At 47.8% G+C, this 21,280-nt stretch overlaps 1 protein-coding gene across 1 annotated transcript in view; it reads right to left on the bottom strand.

Moving 5' to 3' along the window:
* Positions 1-21,280, bottom strand: part of CSMD2 (CUB and Sushi multiple domains 2) — a 667,647-nt gene that overhangs the window by 190,441 nt on the left and 455,926 nt on the right. Inside the window, exons 20-22 of the mRNA XM_081490945.1 lie at positions 13,836-14,051; positions 11,999-12,187; positions 5,256-5,425 (exon numbers count right to left, since the gene is read on the bottom strand). Of these exons, the coding sequence (XP_081347071.1) occupies positions 5,256-5,425; positions 11,999-12,187; positions 13,836-14,051 (575 nt within the window). The remainder of the gene's footprint in view (positions 1-5,255; positions 5,426-11,998; positions 12,188-13,835; positions 14,052-21,280) is intronic.

Below are 21,280 nucleotides of genomic sequence, written 5' to 3'. Positions count from 1 at the left end.
TCTAATTGTTACAGTTTCTTTGTTCTTCTTTTTGTATAATTGTAGTGGCTTGGATCTGAATACTATTGATGGTAGCGGAACAACTGGTCTTGTTCCTGACTTTGATCCTTAGGAAGTGTTGACATTAAGTATAATGTTTGCTGCAGCTGTTGGTAGAAAATTTTTCTTCTTTATCTGATTGAGAAAGTTCTGTCCATAGCTTTATGAGATATTTTTAAAAATCATGAATGAGTACTGACTTTCATCACGTTTTGGAATCCGTTGGCAGGATCTTATATTTTTCTCTCCTAATCTGTTTATGGGCTTCCCAGGTGGTGCTCGTGGTAAAGAACGCGCCTGCCAACATGGGAGACATAAGAGATGCAGGTTCGCTCTTGGGTGCTGGGAAGATTCTCTGGAGGAGGGCTGGCAACTCACTCCAGTGTTCTTGCCTGGAGAATCCCATGGACAGAGGAGCCTGGTGAGGTATACAGTCCATAGGGCTGCAAAGAGTTGGACACGACTGAAGCAACTCAGCATGCAAATCTGTTTATAGAATAAAATTGCTAATATTTGACAGCCCTTGACCTACAAAAAAGGTAATTTCGCATGGGTTGCCCAGTAAATAAAACTAGGAACTCTTCTAATGTTGACACATTCTTATATTACTGGAATCCATCCCATTTGGTCATTTTTGTTTTAATGCGCAGCTAGATTCAACATGATACTGTGTAAGGACTCCTGGTCTATAATCATAAGTGAAACTGGCCTAATACTTTATACTGTCCTTATTCAGTTTGATATAAGTATTTTTACTTGTCCCATTTAAATGAGTGGGGAGATGAGTGCTAATTTTCTCTTTTTGACACAGTTTGATTATTGTAGGGTTAATTGTTCCATGAAGTTTTATGGGTTTATCTGTAAGACAGTCTAGGCCTGTGCACTGTGAGAGAGAATATGGGAGAATTCCCATATTTTAAATGGCTATTGGTTTATTCCGATTTGTATTTTTTTCTTGATATTAGTACTTTTTATCTATAAAATTTTTCCATCTCATTTAAGCTTTCATATTTTTTGGCTTATGCTTTTCCTAAACTTTTTCTAATTGTTTTCATAATCTGTATCTTATCTATGACTATGTGTCTTTTTCATTATTAAAATTATATATTTGAGGCTTCTTTATTCCTTGATCAGTCCTGCATATTCTGTCTATTCTATTCTGCTATTTTCTTTTTAGTTTTCTTTTTTCAGTCATTTTTCCTTTTATCTTTAAATGTATCTTTCTTCTGCTTTCTTTGGATTCATTCTGTTATATTATTCAAGCTACCTAAATCCTTATTTATTTTTAATCTAGATGATATGCCAGAGAGTAACAGAGGTATATTAAATCTTCTACAATGACTGTGACTTTATTAAAATTTTTTATATTTCTAGGAATTTTTGTTTAATTTATTCATGCTATGTTATTTGGCACATAAAGTTTTACTGTGGATTGATTGTAAATTTTATTAATATAAAAGAACTCTTTTTCATTTCACTATGAGATGAGAGAAAAGTTCTCAAATTTATCTTATAATAAAGTGATTTCATTTTTCTGTGGTTTACCATCTTCTGTTCATTGCCTCCATTCCATTTTTAATTGGGTGATCATGTTTTTCTTCTCTGTTCAATCTTTCCTCATCTCAGATTGCTCTGTTTTCATTATTGCCTATTTGTGTGTCATAAATATAATATCCTCTCAAATCCTGCTAAGAATACAAATTAGAAGCTTTTAAAGTATTTTTTTTTTTCCTTTGTTGCTTACAGAGGGGGCAATTAAGTCTGACTCCTCAGACAGGTCCCCTTCTGATCTACTGAATATCTGCACATATCCGGTTCATTTTCCTGCTGGCAAATCATGACAGAGGGAGAAGAAAAATGGATAGTGGAAAGACCCAGTCATCTCTAAGGGGGAGCAGAGGAACTAAGTCAGAATAGGCCATAACATAGTAGGAGCCTCTCCTGGTGCTAAAGTGCATGTGTGTGAGTGTGTGTGTGTGTGTGTGTGTGATTGTGGCACCTCTTCTCTAATAAGCCTGCCCACTCTTGTTAGGCGCCAGCCATGGCATTGCTCTGCTTTATCCTGCTTGCCAACGACAGCCAAATAAAATTCAGAATATTGTGTTGTGAGGGAGCTTAGCTCTGGGAGGTCTCTCTGGCCAAGTACCGTTTCCAGAAGCACTAGTGGGATTGAGACCTGGTCCCTGCCAACAGTCCCACGGTGTGTCCTTGGCTCCAGGCCCCGCTGTTCTGTGTGGCCTTCGATGCAGTTGTCCTTGGGGTTTATAGCACTTAATCCACAGGAAAAACTCCACTTATGTGAAATACAATTTGATCAGGCCCTTTCTCAATCTGGACCCCCTTTGGAGGGTATTCCATTTGGCATAAATTTCTTCAAGTTGTGTGTGAAAGGCACCCTTGCCTAATTTCCCCCGTTTTCATGTCCCTTTAGTCATTTCTGTGGGAACCTACATGTAGAGGATGTAGTTATATACAAGGGCTTCGAGTGCCACCTTGAACTGGGAGTTGTCTTTCCACACTAGGGCATTGAGAGGCCCTTCCTGTCTTGCAGATGTCAGAGGCCAAGATTTGGGTGGGAACCAACATAGAATAAATCAGGTAGTTCTGGGAGACAAGCTGGAGTATGCGTACAGTGAGATCTAAGAAACATTCAGTTATTAAAGGTAAGGAAAAGACCAGGAGAGGGGAGGGTCACAAGAGCCAGAAAACAGTCATTTCTGACTGTCATACGAGAGTGTATGACAGGTTTGGAGGGTTGATCAGATGCCCGTTTTGGGGAGATGATGGGTCTCCTTGGGCAGGAAGGAGTCCAGGTATGTGTTGGGGCTTCTTGGGAGGGTCAGGTGTGTCCTCGGGACTGGAAATACACCGATGTTCTGTCAGATTACACAGGGAAAGGGCAGGATGCTTCTGCAGGTGACGTGAGGTGCTACTTCCTTCAGGTCAAGGGGGATCAGAGTGACAGGTGTGAACGGCAGCTGACGGCGGCTGCAGGTGGAGACTGTCGCTGTGTGTTTCTTTTTGTTCCAAAACCGCTTGTGTCCCAGGTTCTCCTTTGGGAGCGCAAGGGTTCTGAGGCAAACGGGAAACCACCTGATCTTCTGGGTGCCCTGCCCTCTCCATTTCCCAGGCCCCCTTCTCTATGGAAGCTCTGGTGGATACAAGATCATGTGAATAGGTCAGAACCACAGCCCAGTCTCCCGAGGAGGACCTTACAGAGGCCTAGGAATGGGGGAAGAGGCTCTCATCAACAAGGTCAAGCCCAGTATTACAAGGCTGGTGGCAGGATCCCTGGACAGGTGGCTGCAGAGACCAAATCTGAAGTCTTGGGAAGATCTCTCCAAGAAGCCCAGAAAATCAGCCCTTCTCTCCATAGCCCCAAAGAATCATCTGAGGTCCTGACCCCTGCCTGAGCCCTCTCTGACCTCTGACTTGGGGATAATGCCCCAGGTCCCTCCCTTTGGACCCTGAGTGCATTCAAATGTCTCCCTGTGGTCTATTAAGTGCCACCACTTGACCCTCAGGCAGAACCCTGACAGTGCAGTGGGGTGTGCACACCTGCTGACCATGTCTTAAGTGCTTCTCTGAGTCCAGACCACCCTGGAGAGGGGATGCTCGGGCACTGGTCACGCTTCACATGACCTCCAACCTCTGAGGAAGGGACCCTTCTGCTGATCCCGTCAGGCCACATGCACAAAACTTCTGCTCACATTCCCCTTAAAATCTGAAAATTATGTTATGCCTCAAAAATGCCTTCTTTTTTTTGCATGGTTAACAACAGCTTTTCTCTAAGATGTGCTCCATATTGTCCAGCTTTCATCACTTCCATCTGGAGTGCTAGAGCGAGGAAGTCACCCTGGCCTTGCTGTCCCCGGGTGTGTCCTCTGAGGCTCTGCTGTAGGTGATGAAGAAGTGAGTGGAGAACACTGAGGTCAAGGGGGATGCCTGAAGACATCGCCCTTGGAAAGTACAGGGCCTGGGTATTGCTCACTTATGGGGAGATGCACACTGCTTTTCTGTGTCTGGGGAGTTCCGAGGTTGAAGAGTAAAGCTGAAGGAACCAATGATAGGGCCCCATTCCCTCCTGGGCCACTACCATATTCTGTTCTATTTCAGACGTATCTGGTCCCAAATGGTCATCTCATAGTATGGCCTCTTGGGTTCAAGAACAATTAGGTAAGACTGAGAAAAACCTTCCAGACACACAGAAACACATGCCCCAGATGGGAGGGTCAAGAGTAGCATCTCTATACACAAAGCACAGTATACTCATTATATCTAGAGAGAGTCCTAAGGGGTGGGGATTGCTTAATGGTTTCTTTCTGGATTTTCTAGAGCCGTGACCTTTGGTTGTTGCTAACGTCTAGACTTCTCTGGTTACAGGGAATAAAACTATTCTAGAATATGCAAAAAAACAAAAGTTCTTAGCCTAGGATGAAAATGAACCTACTCCATGTGAGATTTTCCTTATAGTCCATTTTAATAAGGCACCTCTTTGAGTCAAGTCTTTGCTTACACACATACACACATCATGTATTATTGGAGGTACACAATTAACCACACACACACACACAAAGAAACACAAGTCATATGTATGCTCAGTGTCTTAACAAGGCCCTCTCTATAAGCCTTTCTTTAGTCCAAGTCCTTTCACTTATGGAGATTCTGAGTTCACTTTCTTTAACCCCACTGCCACATGTAGACCCCCACCACGGGACACTGAAGCTGCTGAAACAGCCAAGTCATTTACTGAAACATAGACTCAAAACATACACAGATGCACCCACACAAAACACAAATATACATAGACACAGATCCCCCACACCAAATACACACACAGACACAGATGCACACACATGAAGAAATGTACATGAAAACAGACAGTATCCACACGTATTTATGATTTCTTCCTTATCGAGGTTGACGGCCAGAGTTCATAATGGAAAACCAGATCCACTGACCTACTACCCCTACTCCATTGCATACATATTTGAGAGCAGTCGGCTCCTAAGCAAACTCTAAATCCACGTTCTTTAGAGTACATGCATCTACCCTTCTCTCTTAGGCTCTCACTTCTCCCGGATGAGTGAGGACAATATCTTGGGACTCAAAAGGGAAGAAGAGAAGCTAAGTCCTTCGCACAGAGATAAACGAGCATGGTGACCACACTTTTGCAGCCCGTAACATGTGTACACTGTGACATCTCTCAGTGTTACCTTGAGGACATCTCCTTCAGAGAGTTCAAATGCCTTGGCTTTGAGCTGAATTCCCTTCCCTGGCTGGGTCTGGATGGAGTAGATGCATTCGTGGTTGTTACTGTAGTTCACAGGAAAGTTGGGGGACAGCAGAGTGCCCTGAGTGCCCGTGACCGAATTCCCACACTCAGCTGGAAACAGAATCACAATAATAACAGATTAATGCCAGCCGGCTACATCCGGGACACAACACACAGTGCTGGAGAACCTCAAAAGATGACAAGTCGCTTGCCTCTCTACCCGCCAAAGTGCCTGTTCACCTGCCCATTTGTCTGCCTGTCTACAGGACTGCTAATCAAAGTATTTTTTTTTAACACCAGACTACCTGTAGCTCTGCTTGGTCCCTTTACTTCTCTCCTTCAGTTTGTCTTTCTTCTTCAGGAATAGAAACGAACCCACCAGTCACCCGTTACTTTTAAAGTGTCATGAAGCAGTTACTCTCCCATCTGCCCATATAGTATCATAGCAACAGAAACGACCAAGGAGGGCATCAGGGGAAGCTGGGGGCAACCAAGTGAGGAGGGATGCAGCCTTTCAGTATCAGAGGATAGCAACGAAGGGGGACAAATTTGAATAATAATTCCTAGCATCTCCCAAGCTTTACAAAAATGTTTCAGCCATTAATCACAAACTGATTATCGTCCCTGTTTTAAAGATAAAGACTCTGGTACTTAGCAATTTAGACTGTCTCTCAATTCAAGAAGAGGAGGGGGCTGACAACTCAACCCTCTTGATCCTAGAATTTAGGGCCTCTGAGGCTCTGGAGAAAGGTTTGGCACAGACCCATGGAAACCCTGTTTCGTGCAACAGCTAATGAATTCACACCTTCCTCTCAAAATCTGTCTCTTCCTCCAGAATTAGTCATTCGTTCCCAATTGTTCCCATACCTTTATTTTTAGTACTTGTCTTATTTGTTAACATTTCTCTCTCCTCCACTTCACAGCGGATGCTTTCGGACGTGGTCATATTTCTGCACCCTCAGCACCCACCCGTTCAATTGGCGCCGGGGCAGGAGGTATCTCAGGGCAGGTCACATGCTGACAGACTCTGCAGTTGGCTCCCTAGGGGCTTCAATAATTATGAAGCCACTCCCTAGGCTCCCCTGTGGCAGAGCATCTACCAGATTGCACCCTGATAGCTTGTTACTTGCCTGTACCCCCTACCCAAACTGTGAGTTACTTGAAGGTCAGGGTCATGCTTAATGAATCCATGAATTTGCATGGCTTAACCCAGATTGTCTGTAAAATAAATATTTGCCAAATGAATGAATGAATAAACATGGAGGACACTGACCTCAGAGGATGGACAGCTCTAAAAATAATTAGATTCTGGAAGGACATAAATACACGTCCAGATGGCAGGTCCATTATTTGTCTGGACATATGGGGAGTCTGGAGCAAGTCTCTGAAGTTGATGGCAGCAAGTCTGCTTTCTCCAAACTGCTCCTTGGTGTCCCTTTTCTAGGCACAGTCATTGGCTAGAAGGGTCCTGAGGTCAACCAAGGGGCTGCTGACCACACATTCAGCTCCGCTTGTCTAAGCCTGGAGTACCCTAGGCCACAGCAGGGTGAAGGGAGCGTGTGATGCAAGAAAACTCCGAGTGGAGCCTCTTGTGGGCTTAGCTGCACCTTTGTGTGTTCTCTTGGCCCCAGGGCTGCTCCTTAGACCTTTAAAGGTAGTGATCATGTTCCACCCACCAGTCCCTACTTTTTCATCCAGCCCTACTCCCTGGGTTCTTTTCATTTCAGGACCAGCTTCAGTTTCCTAAGACTTTACCTTAACCATTACTATGGACCGTGCGTTTGTGTCTCCCTGACAAATTCTTATGCTGAAGCCCAGATCCCCAGATATGATGAGGCTGAGAGCCCTCATGGTGGGATCAGTGCCCTTAACAGCAGAGGAACCGACCAGAGCCCAGTCTGTGTGACAATACAGCAAGAAGGCCACTATCTGGAAACCAAGGAGAGGGCCTCCGCCTGACACTGAACCTGCTGGCACCTTGATCTTGAACTTGCTAGCTTCCAGATGTGGGAGAAAGAAATGTTCATCATTGAAGCCACCCACATGCTGGTATTATCTTACAGCAGCTCAAAATGAATAAGACAGCCATCATTTGTCTTGGAGGAGAAATCTCGCTTTGCAGTACTTTCAACTCAGCCTGTTTACAAAGTGTTCAAACATGTGTAATGAATGTGTTGGGCTAGGGCATAAAACTAAAGCGGGGGTGGTAGACAGGAACCCTGGGGGCTGCTGATACTTTAGGTGGATATTATTTCGAAAGTGTGGATATATTTTGGGTGCCCTCTGATGAAGGTGGGTATTTGGGCAGGATGTGTTGAAGGATGTGCATATTTAGACATGTATTATTACTCAGTCCCATCACGTCGGCAGCCCTCTGAAGCAGCTCTCCATCATCTCTGGGGTCACACGGTATTCCCTTCTGTCTAGGGAATGGCATGTGGTGCAGTGGGATGAGCACGGACTTTAGACACAGACAGACCAGTTATACCAACTCTCTGAACCACAGTCTCTTCATCTGCCTCCATCTGGACAATAACAGCATCCACATAAAGCTAGAGAGGATTCAGCTATGAAATTTTATGATGAAAAGGGTGAATATATGGGCTTCCCAGGTGGTGCTGGTGGTGAAGAACCTGCCTGTCAATGCAGAAGACATAAGAGATGAGGGTTCAATCCCTGGGTTGGGAAGATCCCCTGGAGGAGGGCATGGCAATCCACTCCAGTATTCTTGCCTGGAGAATCTCATGGACAGAGGACCCTGGCAGGCTATGATTCATAGGGTCACAAAGAGTGGGACACAACTGAAGTGACTTAGCAGCAGCAGCAGGTGAGTATATAGGAAGTGGTTTGCACCTGGCTGCAAATGTAACTGCAGCCATGAAATTAGAAGACGCTTGCTCCTTGGAAGGAAAGCTATAACAAACCTAGACAGTGTATTAAAAAGCAGAGATGTTACTTTGCCAACAAAGGTCCTCATAGTCAAAGCTATGGTTTTTCCAATAGTCATGTAAGGATGTGAGAGTTGGACCATAAAGAAGCCTGAACACCAAAGAATTGATGCTTTCAAATTGGGTTGCTGGAGAAGACATCTGAGAGTCCCTTGGACTGCAAGATCAAACCAGTGAATCCTAAAGGAAATCAACCCTGAATATTCATTGGAAGGACTGATGCTGAAGATGAAGCTCCAATACTTTGGCCACCTGAGGCGAAGAGTCAAGTCTTTGGAGAAGACCCTGATGCTAGGAAAGATTGAGAGCAGCTGGAGAAGGGGGTGACAGAAGATGAAATGATTAGGTAGCGTCACTGACTAATGGACATGAGTCTGAGCAAACTCCAGAAGATAGTGAAGGACAGGGAAGCCTGGTGTGCTGCAGTCCATGGGGTAGCAAAGAGTTGGACATGACTTAGCAACTGAATAACAACATAGCACCTAGTAGGCCCTCAACAAGTATTATTCCTTTCTCTCCCCATCTAACCCAATGAATCTGCATAGCTTATCTGCTTTCATTTGGAACCCTAACTGCCCAGGCTCTGGGACTGTCAGGGAGCCCATGAAGCTTCCTGGGAAGCATGTGTTAGTTGCCTGACATTCACAGTGCCCTCACTGTTCCTGATGCCTCTTGCTCACCACCTAGTTCCTGAGAGTTGGTTTTCGTTGCACGTGGGCCTTGGTGTAGTTTTGTACTTCCTTCCTGCCCATGGCTTGCTGCACAAGAGCTAGAGGCCCAGCATGAGCCCCAGCATGGCTCAATCCTCTGTCCCACATGCACAACTCCTCGACAGGGAGGGAAAGGGGACCAACAGCTTCAGATGGACCCCTCTGCCAAGGCCGTTTTCCAGGACACCAGGGAGTGTCCAGGAGGTAGAGGGACATGGCGCTGGCTCCTGGGAGAGCTTCCGAAGTATTAGGGGAGGTGAGCAGATGCATTGAAAAGTCAAACACAAGCATAAATGAAAACAAATAAACATTCCAGAGAAACACACAGTCATCTGTGCTGGAAAGTACTGCAGCTGATTCAGGCATCTTTGACTTCTGTCATCCCGTGAGAAGAGGTCTCATTAAGGGCAGGGGCTGTGGCATGTCTTTCAGTCTGGGGCAACCTCTGAGGTGGAGAGTTAGGCCTGCTCCATCACATGGAGCTCCCAAGGACAGGGTCATTCTGCAGAATGGGGTCGTCTGGGGTCAGGGCTGTCCCTTCCACATCCAGATTAGGGGACCCTGAGGTCAGGGGCTGCTGTGTTGCCCACCACACCATGAATTAGAGCCCAGAGCTGTTTATCTCTTCTCAGCGGGGCATGTTCCTGGTAAGTCATCCAATTTACACCTCCAGTGCATATGACAACTGGGAGCATCTCCCGAGTGGGCATTCCCATGATACCTCCAGCCTGAGGCTGTTGCAGGGCTGGTGGTAATTAGACGTGATTATAATTGCTATGCAGTATTAATACATACAAAACAGAAGACAAATGGAATAATGAAAATATTGTGAGGTGCCATGAACAAACAGTAATTGGAATAATAAGTTACAGAATGAGTTTATGGAATGAGATCAATGAGGTGAGAGCTTAGGGCGTGTGCGCATCTGTGGTCCTGGATAATCCCATTCAGGAAAAACTCCCCTCAGAACCACTGAGCTGAAGACATTTTTCCAAAGAACAGAGGAGTTGCTAGCATCCAGTGGGAGCTACATGTGTGTCTGCATGTATGCACAGGTTAGGGTGGCCGGATGCTCTAGGGCAGAGGTCCCCAACCTCCAGGGTCTAAGACCTGATGGGCTGAGGTGGAGCTGATGTAATAATAATAAAAATAAGGTGAACAACAAATGTAATGCATTTAAATCACCCTGAAACCATGCCCTGCACGTCGGTCTGTGGAGAAACTGTCTTCCACGAAACAGGTCCCTGATATCGAAAAGGTTGGAGACTGCTGCTCTGGGGGGGATGATTACGGGAGAAAGAATAAACTTTGAGATCACTTAATTGATCAAAAATGGGATTCTTTATCTATTTGTCTTAACGCTTCCCCTCTGAGATTGTGCAAGGTTCCTGGTTGTTGGTCATTGATAAATAATGATAAAAATGTTATTGGCGAAAGGATGATAATCATATGGCACCCAGCTGGTTTATGTAAATCATATCTTCTAATCTGGAGTAAAACCTGTGGGCTGGGTATTGCTATTTCTGCTTTATAAATACAGAGAAGCTGGGGCCGATGGGACTGGGTGGCCTGCCCAAGATCCAGTGGCTGGTAAATGGCAGAGCAGAGAACTGACCTTGGGCCCATGTGATCGGCCAGCCTAAGCCCAGCCCATCTTGCCATTCAGTTTATGACTATCCCCTACAGAGCCCCCAGGGCTCTGTGGCATTGTCTCAGGTAAGGCTGACCTCATGCACCCTCAAGACACCAACCCCTGTTTTGGTCAGTGCAGTGCTGTCTCGATCTGTTTGGTATATTGGGGTTTTCTTTAATATTGAACATGAGTTCCTAGCGGCTAACAGTGAGCATGGTAAGTACTCCACTGAGCCAGCCTGTGTCCATCTACCCCACGGTGTGAGTATCGAGCAAGCAGGGCATGAACTTTATACTGTCCCAGCTCCCTGGAGTTATCACCCCACTTCTCTCCACCCTCTGGGCCTGGGGCTCTGAAGAGCCTTCTCCAGCACCTTGGCAAGGAGGCCGGCAGGGCCTTGGGTCATAGGGCTCCTGGTCTCAACTCCACCAGCTACCTCTTTAACTTCATCATCTACTGTTTTACCCACTGCTCACTCCAGAATGGCTTCCGAGCTGTTCCTGAAGCAGTGAGCATCCTTGTGGCTCGGGGCCTTGGCACTTGGCCCCCTCGTCTCCCATGAATTAGCTCCTCGGATGCCATCAGATCTCTACTATATATTGTTAACCCATCAGAGAAGCCTTTCCTGATCTTTTTATAAACACCTCCCACACTTTCTAAGCTGGCTTAATCTTTCTCTCTAACCCTCAACACTGCCTGCCACGCTACACATCCATGTGCTTATAGCCCATTTCCCTCCACCGGAATGTGAGACCAGGGGTGGAAAGGCTTCCTCTGTGATGTTCAGTTTTATATTCCCAGCATCTAGAAGCATGTCTGACTGCAATGGGTGCTCTAGAAATGAACTCAACTCTTGCTTCCCTCCTCCCTCTCTCCTCCCCAGTTGAATGGATGGAGTCTTTCTGGAAAGTCTCAAAAGCTAGCACCCTCAGTGAACCAGTAAAATCAGCCCTCTCTTCCACCATATGGAGACTCTTCATGGGCAAAGGTCATACCTCCTTCCCATAGGTCCACCCACGCTCCACCCAGATTTCTCTGCAAGAGGCCTCTATAAGCCATGGGAATGTGCATTAAGGCTGCGAGTTAACAGTACAGAAGTTGATTTCATCAAAGGGCCTCCTGTGGACCAGCTTTGTAAAGGTCAGCTGAGGCTACCAAACAGCCCATGAAGCAGGTGTTGACTGCCATCCTTCCTCTACAGATAAGGAGGCTGGAGTGGAAGGAGGGGAGGCCACCCACCCAAGGTCCCACTGCAGGTCACCGTGTGCTAAGACACTTCTCAACCCAGTCCCATTGGCCTCTTGGCCCATGTGTGTTCCACCACCTCACAGCAATTGACTAACGTTCGGCCAACCCCCTTAGTGAAGCAAAATGAAAGCACGTGACCACCTACCAACACACCTTGGCAGAGGCGAGCTCCACAGGCGCCGTCTGCCCCCCAGGCACGTGATGCGGGCCGTGCCCTCCAGACGGTACCCGGGGAAGCAGGAGAAGGTCAAGGTGTCACCTACGCCGAACTGCAAGCCCTTCCGGATGCTGTAGGCTGGGACCTCGGGCTCCTCGCAGGGTTCCAGGTCATACTCTGGAAGCGAGGCAAGAGAGCCGGGGTCAGAGACAGAGGAGGGGAACACAGACAAAGACGTCAGGGAGAAGTGGGTGAGAGAGGAGGACAGACAGAGGCACAGGATATGCAGGGATCCACGAAAGGCAAGGAGAGAAGGAGAGATAACTTGAGGGAGAGGGGCCGGTGAGAACAGGCAGGTTGTGCTCCAGGCGGTCTGAGCGCTTCCTAGCCAGGAGGAGTGGGAGAGGGCACTGTGTTTCTGGAGGCTTGCTTCCCAAGGGTATTTATGAGGCTGACCTGTCCCTCCTCTAACCCTTCATCTCCACATGAACCCCAGCTTCAGGCTTGCAGACCCTCCTGCCTCTTTCTCCCTGGATACCGAGCCAATTCAATTCAATTCAGCCTGGTTCTAGAGGGGTCAGAATGCAAGACTCAGCCTAGGGCAATTTACATTCGGAAAAAGAACCCGAGAGCTGAATTCGGTGAAAGCTGTGTCTCGGGAACACTGACACTTGAGGCAGATGGCAAGTGTGACGGAGTGGCACTGATGGACCAGGGACCTGTCTCTACTGACTATGTCTCTAGTGATGACACAGAAGTACCTTTCCCCTTGTCCTCATGGGCAATGCCCTTCTGGGACACTGTACCCCAGGGCTCCGTGTGGTTGGGAGAAACAGACGGGATAAGGCAGAAGGGGGTGGCTCAGTGGTAATGAACCCTTCTGCCAATGCAGGAGCCAGAGGAGATGTGGGTTCTATCCCTGGATGGAGAAGATCCCCTGGAGGAGGAAACGGCAACCCACTCCAGTACTCTTGCTTGGAGAATCCCATGGACAGAGGGGCCTGGTGGACTGTAGTCCATAGGGTTGCAAAGAGTTGGACATGACTGAAGTGACTTAGCACGCATGCAGGCACAAGGCAGATTGGCTGGATATGTCCCATCAGTCAGCACATGGCAGGAGGCACCTGCTGGAGGGACGTTGTGGGGCTGAGCGGGGCCATGCCCCATTTTCTAGAGGTCAGATATCTCTTGTGCATCCCAGGAAAATCTACCTGCTACCTCTGCTCCTGAATGGGAAGGAGGATGCTCTGGGAGCAAGTGAAACGAGCCGCAGAGGAGCAAAGGGTCCTCTTTCCTCCCTGAATGCAAACTGAAAAGCTTTCTTTTCAGGATTCCTAAACACAGTGAAAACTATCCATCACTACTAAATTAGCGTTGGTGAAGCAGTCTCCGAATGAGACTAAAACACTGCGATGTGTTAATTTCAATCTCCCTTCTTTTTTCCTTTGTTTTTGGAAATTGCTGTGGTTGTGAAGTAGTGAAAGTGGAATCAGAAGAAGGATCTGGACTTACTAGGGCCGGAAGGGACTTCTGTGAGGTCCTCTACTTCCATCAGTTGGGTCGGTCACATTCAGAGAGAACCCTGAACATCTTCACAGAAGGAGATTCCCCCCACAGATCTGCTAATTCCTTCCAAGCCCATTACAAGGAATGTTCGTCCTTGTATCTAAACCAACTACCTTCTGTCACAGCAGTGAGGTTCCCCTCGTAGAGGTTAGGGAGTGGACCAGCGCCATCTGCTGGGAAGACCAGAGGCTGACAGTGGGGGTGGGGTGGGGTGGGCACAGAGTGCCCTCTTCGCCCGAGGGACCCTCAAGTGCTGTACCTGAGAAGGTGATGTTGAAGCCTTCGTAGGACATAGAGAAATCGGAAATGAAGCGGACCTGGGCGGTGAAGTTGCCGTAGAGGCCGGCGCTGATGGGGGCCGGCAGCCGCGAGCCCGTCAGCTGCCGCAGCGGCTGGGTGAAGCTGCCGTTCTCCGTGATGAGGAGGTAGTCGTGGCCACTCTCCAGGTGGAAGGTGTGGAAAGTGAAGAAGACACCTGCCGGAGACCAGAGGGTCGGGGGACAACGGTGAGGGGGCTGAAGGGGTCCAGCCGCACTCGGGGTCTGCACGAACATTCCTGTTCGTAACCATCGATCGATGTGCAGAAGTCTAAGCAGCAGCACGCATAGGCCAACCTGGGTGAAGGACCCAGGTGAGCCGGACACGCCCTTGCCCACAGGCCCACTCAGGGAGGAGGACTCTGCTTCAGGCTTGTCCCAGTTTGAAAGGGAGATTTACGGTTGGGTCGTTCCTTCAGTCAACAGGTTTTGGTATATTGTTGGGTGTTTCCTATGGGCTCGGATTCAGGGCTAGGTGGGTGCGAGGGGATATGGCTACTGTGCAGAGCGACACACGCTGTCATCAACGTAGATCAGATTGCACTGGGGGACAGAAGGGAAAGAGGGAAAGGCAGGACGGCCTCATAAAGAGTGAGTATTTGTTTTGGGTCTTAAAAGGAGGCAGGCGAATTAACTGGCTAAGAGGGGAGAGGGTATCCCAGGCAGGGGACAGAGCTGCTGTGGATTTCAGGGCTTGGTGAGCTGGGCGGTGCTGTTGGGTGTACTCAGCAAGGAATATCCAGAAGAGGAGCTGGACATGTAGGCTCTCTGGGGCCAGACTGGATATTTTTCGAGAGGTGTTGAGGGCCTATCCTATCCAGACTGGACCAGATTTCAGATTAGCAAGATGTTGGTGGCTATGAGAAGGAGGCAGTGGAGTGAGGGTAGGCAGAGAGTTAGAAAGATGTCAGCCACACACCGAGGGGGTGAGGGGATGGGGGCCGGCCGAGGGGACAAGAGCAGGAAAGGGACGTGGGACACAGGAGGTGAGGTGGACATGGATCAGAGGCCACAGAGGCAAAGGAGGAGCTAAGGGGTGACAGGGAGGGTCTTGACCTGAAGGCCAGTGATGTCTTTCGTGACCCGGGGCTGGACACACAGGAAGAGCAGCAAGTGGTGGAAGGGTAATGACTCTGGCTTTGAACACCCTGCACCGTCAGCATTCAAGCAGCACAAGCTAGCAGGAGGGAACTGGAAGCACAAACTTGGGGTTCAGGGTTAAGGTCGGACTACAGCAGTAGATCTGGGGGTCACTGGCAAACAGGTGCTCCCTGAACCCCCAAACATGAAGAGGAAGGGACGTGGGCAGGGCAGTCATTAGAGAAGGGTAGATTGGAAGCCTGAGGGGAAGTGGCATCACATAGAGGACAGGGAGGAAGAGGAGCGGTCAGGGAGGGGCCAGGCAGCCATCTGAGAGGGAGAAGGGGGAGGGGCTGACAGCGCTCAATAATGAGAGTAAATTTCAGCCCTAAGTACGTGTGTGTCACTGTTCTGAGTTGCTGTGTAGTTGGCCCCTGTCAATGGGAAGGGAATATACAAAAACATTTCATCCTGCTACTAACCCTCCAACCTGCGTACGATTCTTCTCATCTCCATGTTACACCCGAGGAAACCGAGGCACAAAGCAATGAAATCATTTGTTCAAGGTCACCCCACTTGTAAGTGGGAAATCTGGGTTCTGAACTGAGGCAATCTGGTGGCAGAGGCTGTGCAATAAACCACCCCAGGATGCAGCTTCTCCTGCGATGAAAAGAGAGTCGAAGGTGGGTGCGTGGGGGGGCAGGTGGTGGGAGAGGCCGGAGGTGAGCAAGGTAATGGAGCAGCAAGATCTTCGCACCTAGAGCAACGCCTGAACTTGTCCAGATGGCAGCTGGGCTTGGGTGGACGGATGTGCAATGCATGTCTGCCCATGAGCGAGTGTGCCTACGGGAATACACCCCATGGATATGCCAGGGCAGGAACTCGGGGAGGCAAGGAATGCTGCACCCACGTGCTGTTCAAAGTCCACGGACCTCAGCAGCCTGGACATCGCCTGGGAGCTTGTCAGAAATGCAGAATCTCGGCCTCCACCTCAGATGTCCTGAATCAGCATCCTCATGCTAACAAGATCCTCCAAGAGATGTGAAGGTACATACAGGTGTGAGGGCTACTTCTCTAGATAATCACTGACATGTTCAGGATAATCAGGATAAACGGTGGTTAGATGCAAGGTCTTCATGCTAAAGCATTTTAGATATTTTCATTACTTTGCCTCTCTGTTAATAGACACTGGCGATACAGAGTACTGGGGATTCTACGCGCGGGGGTTGGGGGGAACAGAACCCCCAGTAGAGGTGGTGGGATCAGGGAAGCAGTTTGTAAATGTCCTGTGCTCAGGCAGCGGACATGCATCCATTTATCTATTTACCCAAAGAAATAGATCCTGGGCTTCCCTGGTGGTCCAGCGGTCAAGAATCTGCCTTGTAATGCAAGGGAGGATAATTTGACTCCTGGTCCAGGAAGATCCCACACGCCGCATAGCAACTGAGCCCGTGTGCCACAACTACTGAGCCAATGCTCCAGAGCCTGGGAGCTGCAACTACTGAGCCCATGTCCTACAGCTACTGAAGTGTGGGCACCTGGAGCCGGGCTCCACAACAAGAGAAGCCGCTGCAATGAGAAGCCCACATACTGCAACGAAGAGGAGCCCCCGCTTGTCACAACTAGAGAAAGTCTGCACGTGGCAATGAAGGCCCATTACAACCAATAAATAAATAAATCTTAAAGAAAGGGATAGATCTCGAGTGCCTGCCTAGTGCCAGATCTGTGCTAGACACTGAGAAAGATCTCCCAGCCTGGTGGAGGAGACAGTCACACCAATAGTGAGGATCCAGAGCGGGGGCACAGAGGGAGAGTGGGTGACTGTGCCCCCAGGGCTGGGAAGGCGTCACAGCGGTCAGAGTCTGTGACATGAGGGGTGTAAGCATGCGTGGAGTCCCACGGGCACATGTGCCTGCACGCATCCTGTACTCCTGACACGTAAACACGTGTGCATACGAGAAGACCATTCTCCTTCTGCAGAGCTTGGCAAGAGGCTTGGTGGAACAGAGGGCTGTGTGGAGGCCGGGTCAGACACAGTAACGGGTGGAAACGAAGCTGAATTAAGCACTGTGCTTTCTCTATTTTTCGAGCGTGCAAATACAGCCCCTCCAAAGGAGGAAACACTTGGCAGGCATCCTAAGGATGAGTAAACAGCTGAGATGAAACCCTTGGCTTTCCCAGCTGTGTTGACCACTCGGGGCTCCTTCGGCCATTGTGTGAAGATGAAGACATTGTCACAGAAATAGAGAGGCAATGTTGGAGTCTGAATCCAGATTTGGTGTGACAGATGCACACGCAAATGAAGACTCCACTGGAGTGAACCATGCAGAATCGTGTGAAGGACAAAAACGTCTCACTGGAGCAAAAGAGCAGGGCGGTGGGAGAGGAGCGGGTCTGGAGGAGGGCAGACCTGGCTCCAAAGCTCATCTATCGGCAGAAAGGTCTGGGGTGCAAACATATGTGCCAATTAATATTAATCTGATATTTTAAAAAGCAGTCTAGTTTGAAAGTGTTAGATAATTATAATTTTCCAATTTGAAGATATGTGTATATATACATACATAGGAAGTCTCAGTACTTTTTAGTATATTCTGTACTTTTCCTTAAACCTCGTTTATGAGATTTGTCATCCTAATTAATTTATCAATAATTATAAAAAAGCAGAGATATCACTTTGCCGACAAACGGTGCAGACAAAGCTATGGTTTTTCCAGTAATCGTGTATGGATGTGAGAGTTGGATCGTAAAGAAGGCTGAATACCAAAGAATTGATGCTTTCAAACTGCGGTGCTGGAGAAGACTCTTGAGAGTCTCTTGGACTGCAAGGAGGTCAAATCAATCGATCCTAAAGGGAATCAACCCTGAATACTCATTGGAAGGACTGATGCTGAAGCTGAAGTTCCAATACTTTGGCCACCTGATACAAACAGCTGACTCACTGGAAAAGACCCTGTTGCTGGGAAAGATTGAGGGCAGAGGAGAAGGGGCGACAGATGATGAGATGGTTGGATGGCATCACCAACTCAATGGACATGAGCTTAAGCAACTCTGGGAGATGGTGAAGGACAGGGAAGCCTGGTGTGCTGTAGTCCAAGGAGTCATGAAGTTCAGTTCAGTCACTCAGTACCTTCAGGTGACATTTAATCCCTGGAGAGAGGAACCCTTGGGGCAGCACCTGTAAAGCCCACATTACAGTGCCTAGCACACAGCAGACATTCTCTGTGCTCAGTTTACCTGACTTCCAGAGAGTCTTGTGGGTTTAAAGATGTCAGTCCCGGGGTCTCAGCGAAGACATGTTATCTGGACTCTTGAACTGGCTCTTCCCTTGGGCTGGGCATGTGGCAAGTTGAACAATCCTGAATTTCAGAGTTTTGAGTTCCCTAGTTGTACTTTTACTGGTGGTCAGCAGCCTCATAGGTCTGTTAACTGGAGATACTGTTACAAGCAGAGCCTAAGGGGTGCCTGCCCTCTGGGAAGGGTCTGAGTTGTCTGAGTTCAGTTTAATTCAATTCATAGAGCTATTTCTTGAGTTTCTTCTGTGCCAGGCATCAGGCCAGCAGCTGGGGAAACTGCAGGAAACAAGGCAGACACGTCTCTGAAAGAGCTCAGAGTCTGTCCGGGAGACAGATGATGAAGAGGCAAGTTCCGTACAGGGGGAGTGAAGACTGAAGTTGGGAAAGTAAAGCATCACGTGGTGGCCCATGGGAGGGAGCCCCCCCTAGACCCAGGGCTGGGGGCAGTGGGTCTGGAAGGCCCCTCAGAAGGATGAAGGAGCTGGCCACATGAGGGGAATGCTGGAGATGGTGCGGGGAGAGGAAGTGTTACAGAAGAATAGTGCCCCATTGTGCAAAGCTCTAGAACAGCGTCCCCCAACCTTATCGGCACCAGGGACTGGTTTTGTGGTAGACAATTTTTCCACAGACCAGTGTGGGGATAGTTTCAGGCTGATTCAAGTGCATTACATTTATTGTACATTTTATTTCTGTTATTGTTATATCAGCTTCACCTCAGAGCATCAGGCATTAGATCCTGGAGGCTGGGGACCCCTGCTCTAGAGGACAATGAAAGCCTAGGTACTGAAAGAAGTTCCGTGTAGCGAGATCTTAATTTTTTAGAGGGCTCACAAGGAGGCTGAGAAAGGTCAAACCAGGCCCATAAGGGCCACGCTATTTCACCATTTGGGGCTCAATGGGTTTGGTGATGCTTTTCACGGTTCTAAGGAAGAAGTGACCTGGTTATACACTAGTGACCTCTTGATGATCCTAGCTAATTCCTGTTCACCCTTGGAGACAGGCATAAGTCTCAATTCCAAGACTCCTGCCTAATGCCTGGGCTAGCCTCCGACACTTCCCTACCTCTGTCTGCTCTATCCCAGCACTGGGCATGATCTATTGAGAGGTCTCTCAGGCTGGATCTCTGCCACTAAACCACAAGGCAGGCGGTGCCACAGGGCTTGCTCCACTGCGTCTGCCTAGTACCCACAGTAAGCGCATTTGTTAAAAATTCGTTGACATTTAAGCAAAAACACACATAGAGGCATGGATGGACCTAGAGTCTGTCATACAGAGTGAAGTAAGTCAGAAAAAGAAAAACGAATATTGTATATTAATGTATATATGTGGTATCTAGAAAAATGGTACTGATGGACCTATTACCAGGGCAGGAATAGAGATGCAGATGTAGAGAATGGGCATGTGGACACAGAGAGGGAAGGGGAGGGTGGGGCGAATTGGGAGATTAGGATTGACATATATACACTACCATGTGCAAAACAGATAGCTGGTGGGAACCTGCTGTATAGCACAGGGAGCTCAGCTCAGTGCTCTGTGATGATCTAAAGGGATGGGATCGGGGAGTGGTAGGGAGATCTAAGAGGGAAGGAATATATGTGTACATATAATTGATACACTTCATTGTACAGCAGAAACTAACACAACAGTGTAAAGCAATTATATTCCAATAAAAATAACTTACAAAAAAGAAAGGCGGAGAGGAACATGTACCCCTATAACTAGAGACATCAGATGTAGACAGAATCAGGACTATAGGGGGTCGTTCCTCTAGGCATCACGGGGGGACTGCCTTTCTCTCTCTCTTGATGCCAGAGTAGCTTCTGGCTCTGGCAATGGTCAACTCTGAACCAGGTGTGGTGGAGACAGCTCTGCAGGATGAACAAGGACACTGCCTCCACCATCCCTCCTCTCCTTGGGAACAGCAGCGTGGAGAGAAGGGACCAGCCTCACTTCACCCTGACTGCTGGGGGGTCCTGTCTTAGCCAAGAAGCTCTAGGCCATCTTAATCCTGGCTATATCAGGCCTACTAAAAAGTGAGGTTGCTCAGTCGTGTCGGACTGTTTGCGACCCCATGGACTGTAGCCTGCAAGGCTCCTCCATCCATAGGATTTTCCAGGCAAGAGTACTGGAGTGGTTTGCCATTTTCTTCTCCAGGGAATCTTCCTGACCCAGGGATTGAACCCAAGTCTCCCGCACTGCAGGCAGACTTTACCGTCAGCAAAGTGAAAGTTGCTCAGTCATGTCAGATTCTTTGCCACCCCCTGGACTATACAGTCCATGGAATTTTCCAGGCCAGAATACTGGAGTGGGTAGCCTTTCCCTTCTCTAAGGGGATCTTCCCAACTCAGGAGTCGAACTAGGATCTCCTGCACTGCAGGTGGATTCTTTACCAACTGAGGTAAGGCAGCAAAGTGGTTAAATAGATCCAGTGGGATTATATGTGACTTTTCTTTTAAAGATTTTTCTTTTTGATGTGGACCATTTTTCTAGTATTCACTTAATTTGCTACAATGCTGCTTCTGTTTTATGTTTTGGCTTTTTGGCCACCAGGCATGTGGAATCTTAGCCCCCTGACCAGGGATTGAACCCATGCCCCCTGCATTGGAAGGCAAAATCTTAACCATTAGACCACCTGTGAAGTCCTCCCCTTTTTCCTAAGATTTCTTTTTTTTGATGTGGACCATTTTTATACTAAGTGACTATTTTTTCAAATGTTCTTTTTAAATAACAATAGCATAGTTTACATGGGATATATATTTATTGTTCAAAATTAGGAAAAGGTCAAAAGATGAAAATAAGAGTCAACTAGTATTAACCTTTGGGGGCAAAGCTTTTCAGGCTATTTTTCTCTGTACATATCCTTGGTAATTTTTTAAATAAACTAAATATATTATTTTGGCAAACTTCTTTATTTAGTCAATAATATATTGCAGCCACTTCTATAGATTTTTAAATATTCTTTCACACCATTCTTTTAGCTGCATAGTAATTTTTTGTTATTTGGCTATCCCATA

The sequence above is a fragment of the Giraffa tippelskirchi genome, chromosome 5, assembly GCF_054371585.1.
Source record: "Giraffa tippelskirchi isolate mGirTip1 chromosome 5, T2T-mGirTip1v1.2.pri, whole genome shotgun sequence".
Taxonomy (NCBI): Eukaryota; Metazoa; Chordata; class Mammalia; order Artiodactyla; family Giraffidae; genus Giraffa; species Giraffa tippelskirchi.
The sequence above is the reverse complement of the archived record's forward strand: the minus strand, read 5'-3'. Positions and strand labels throughout refer to the sequence as shown.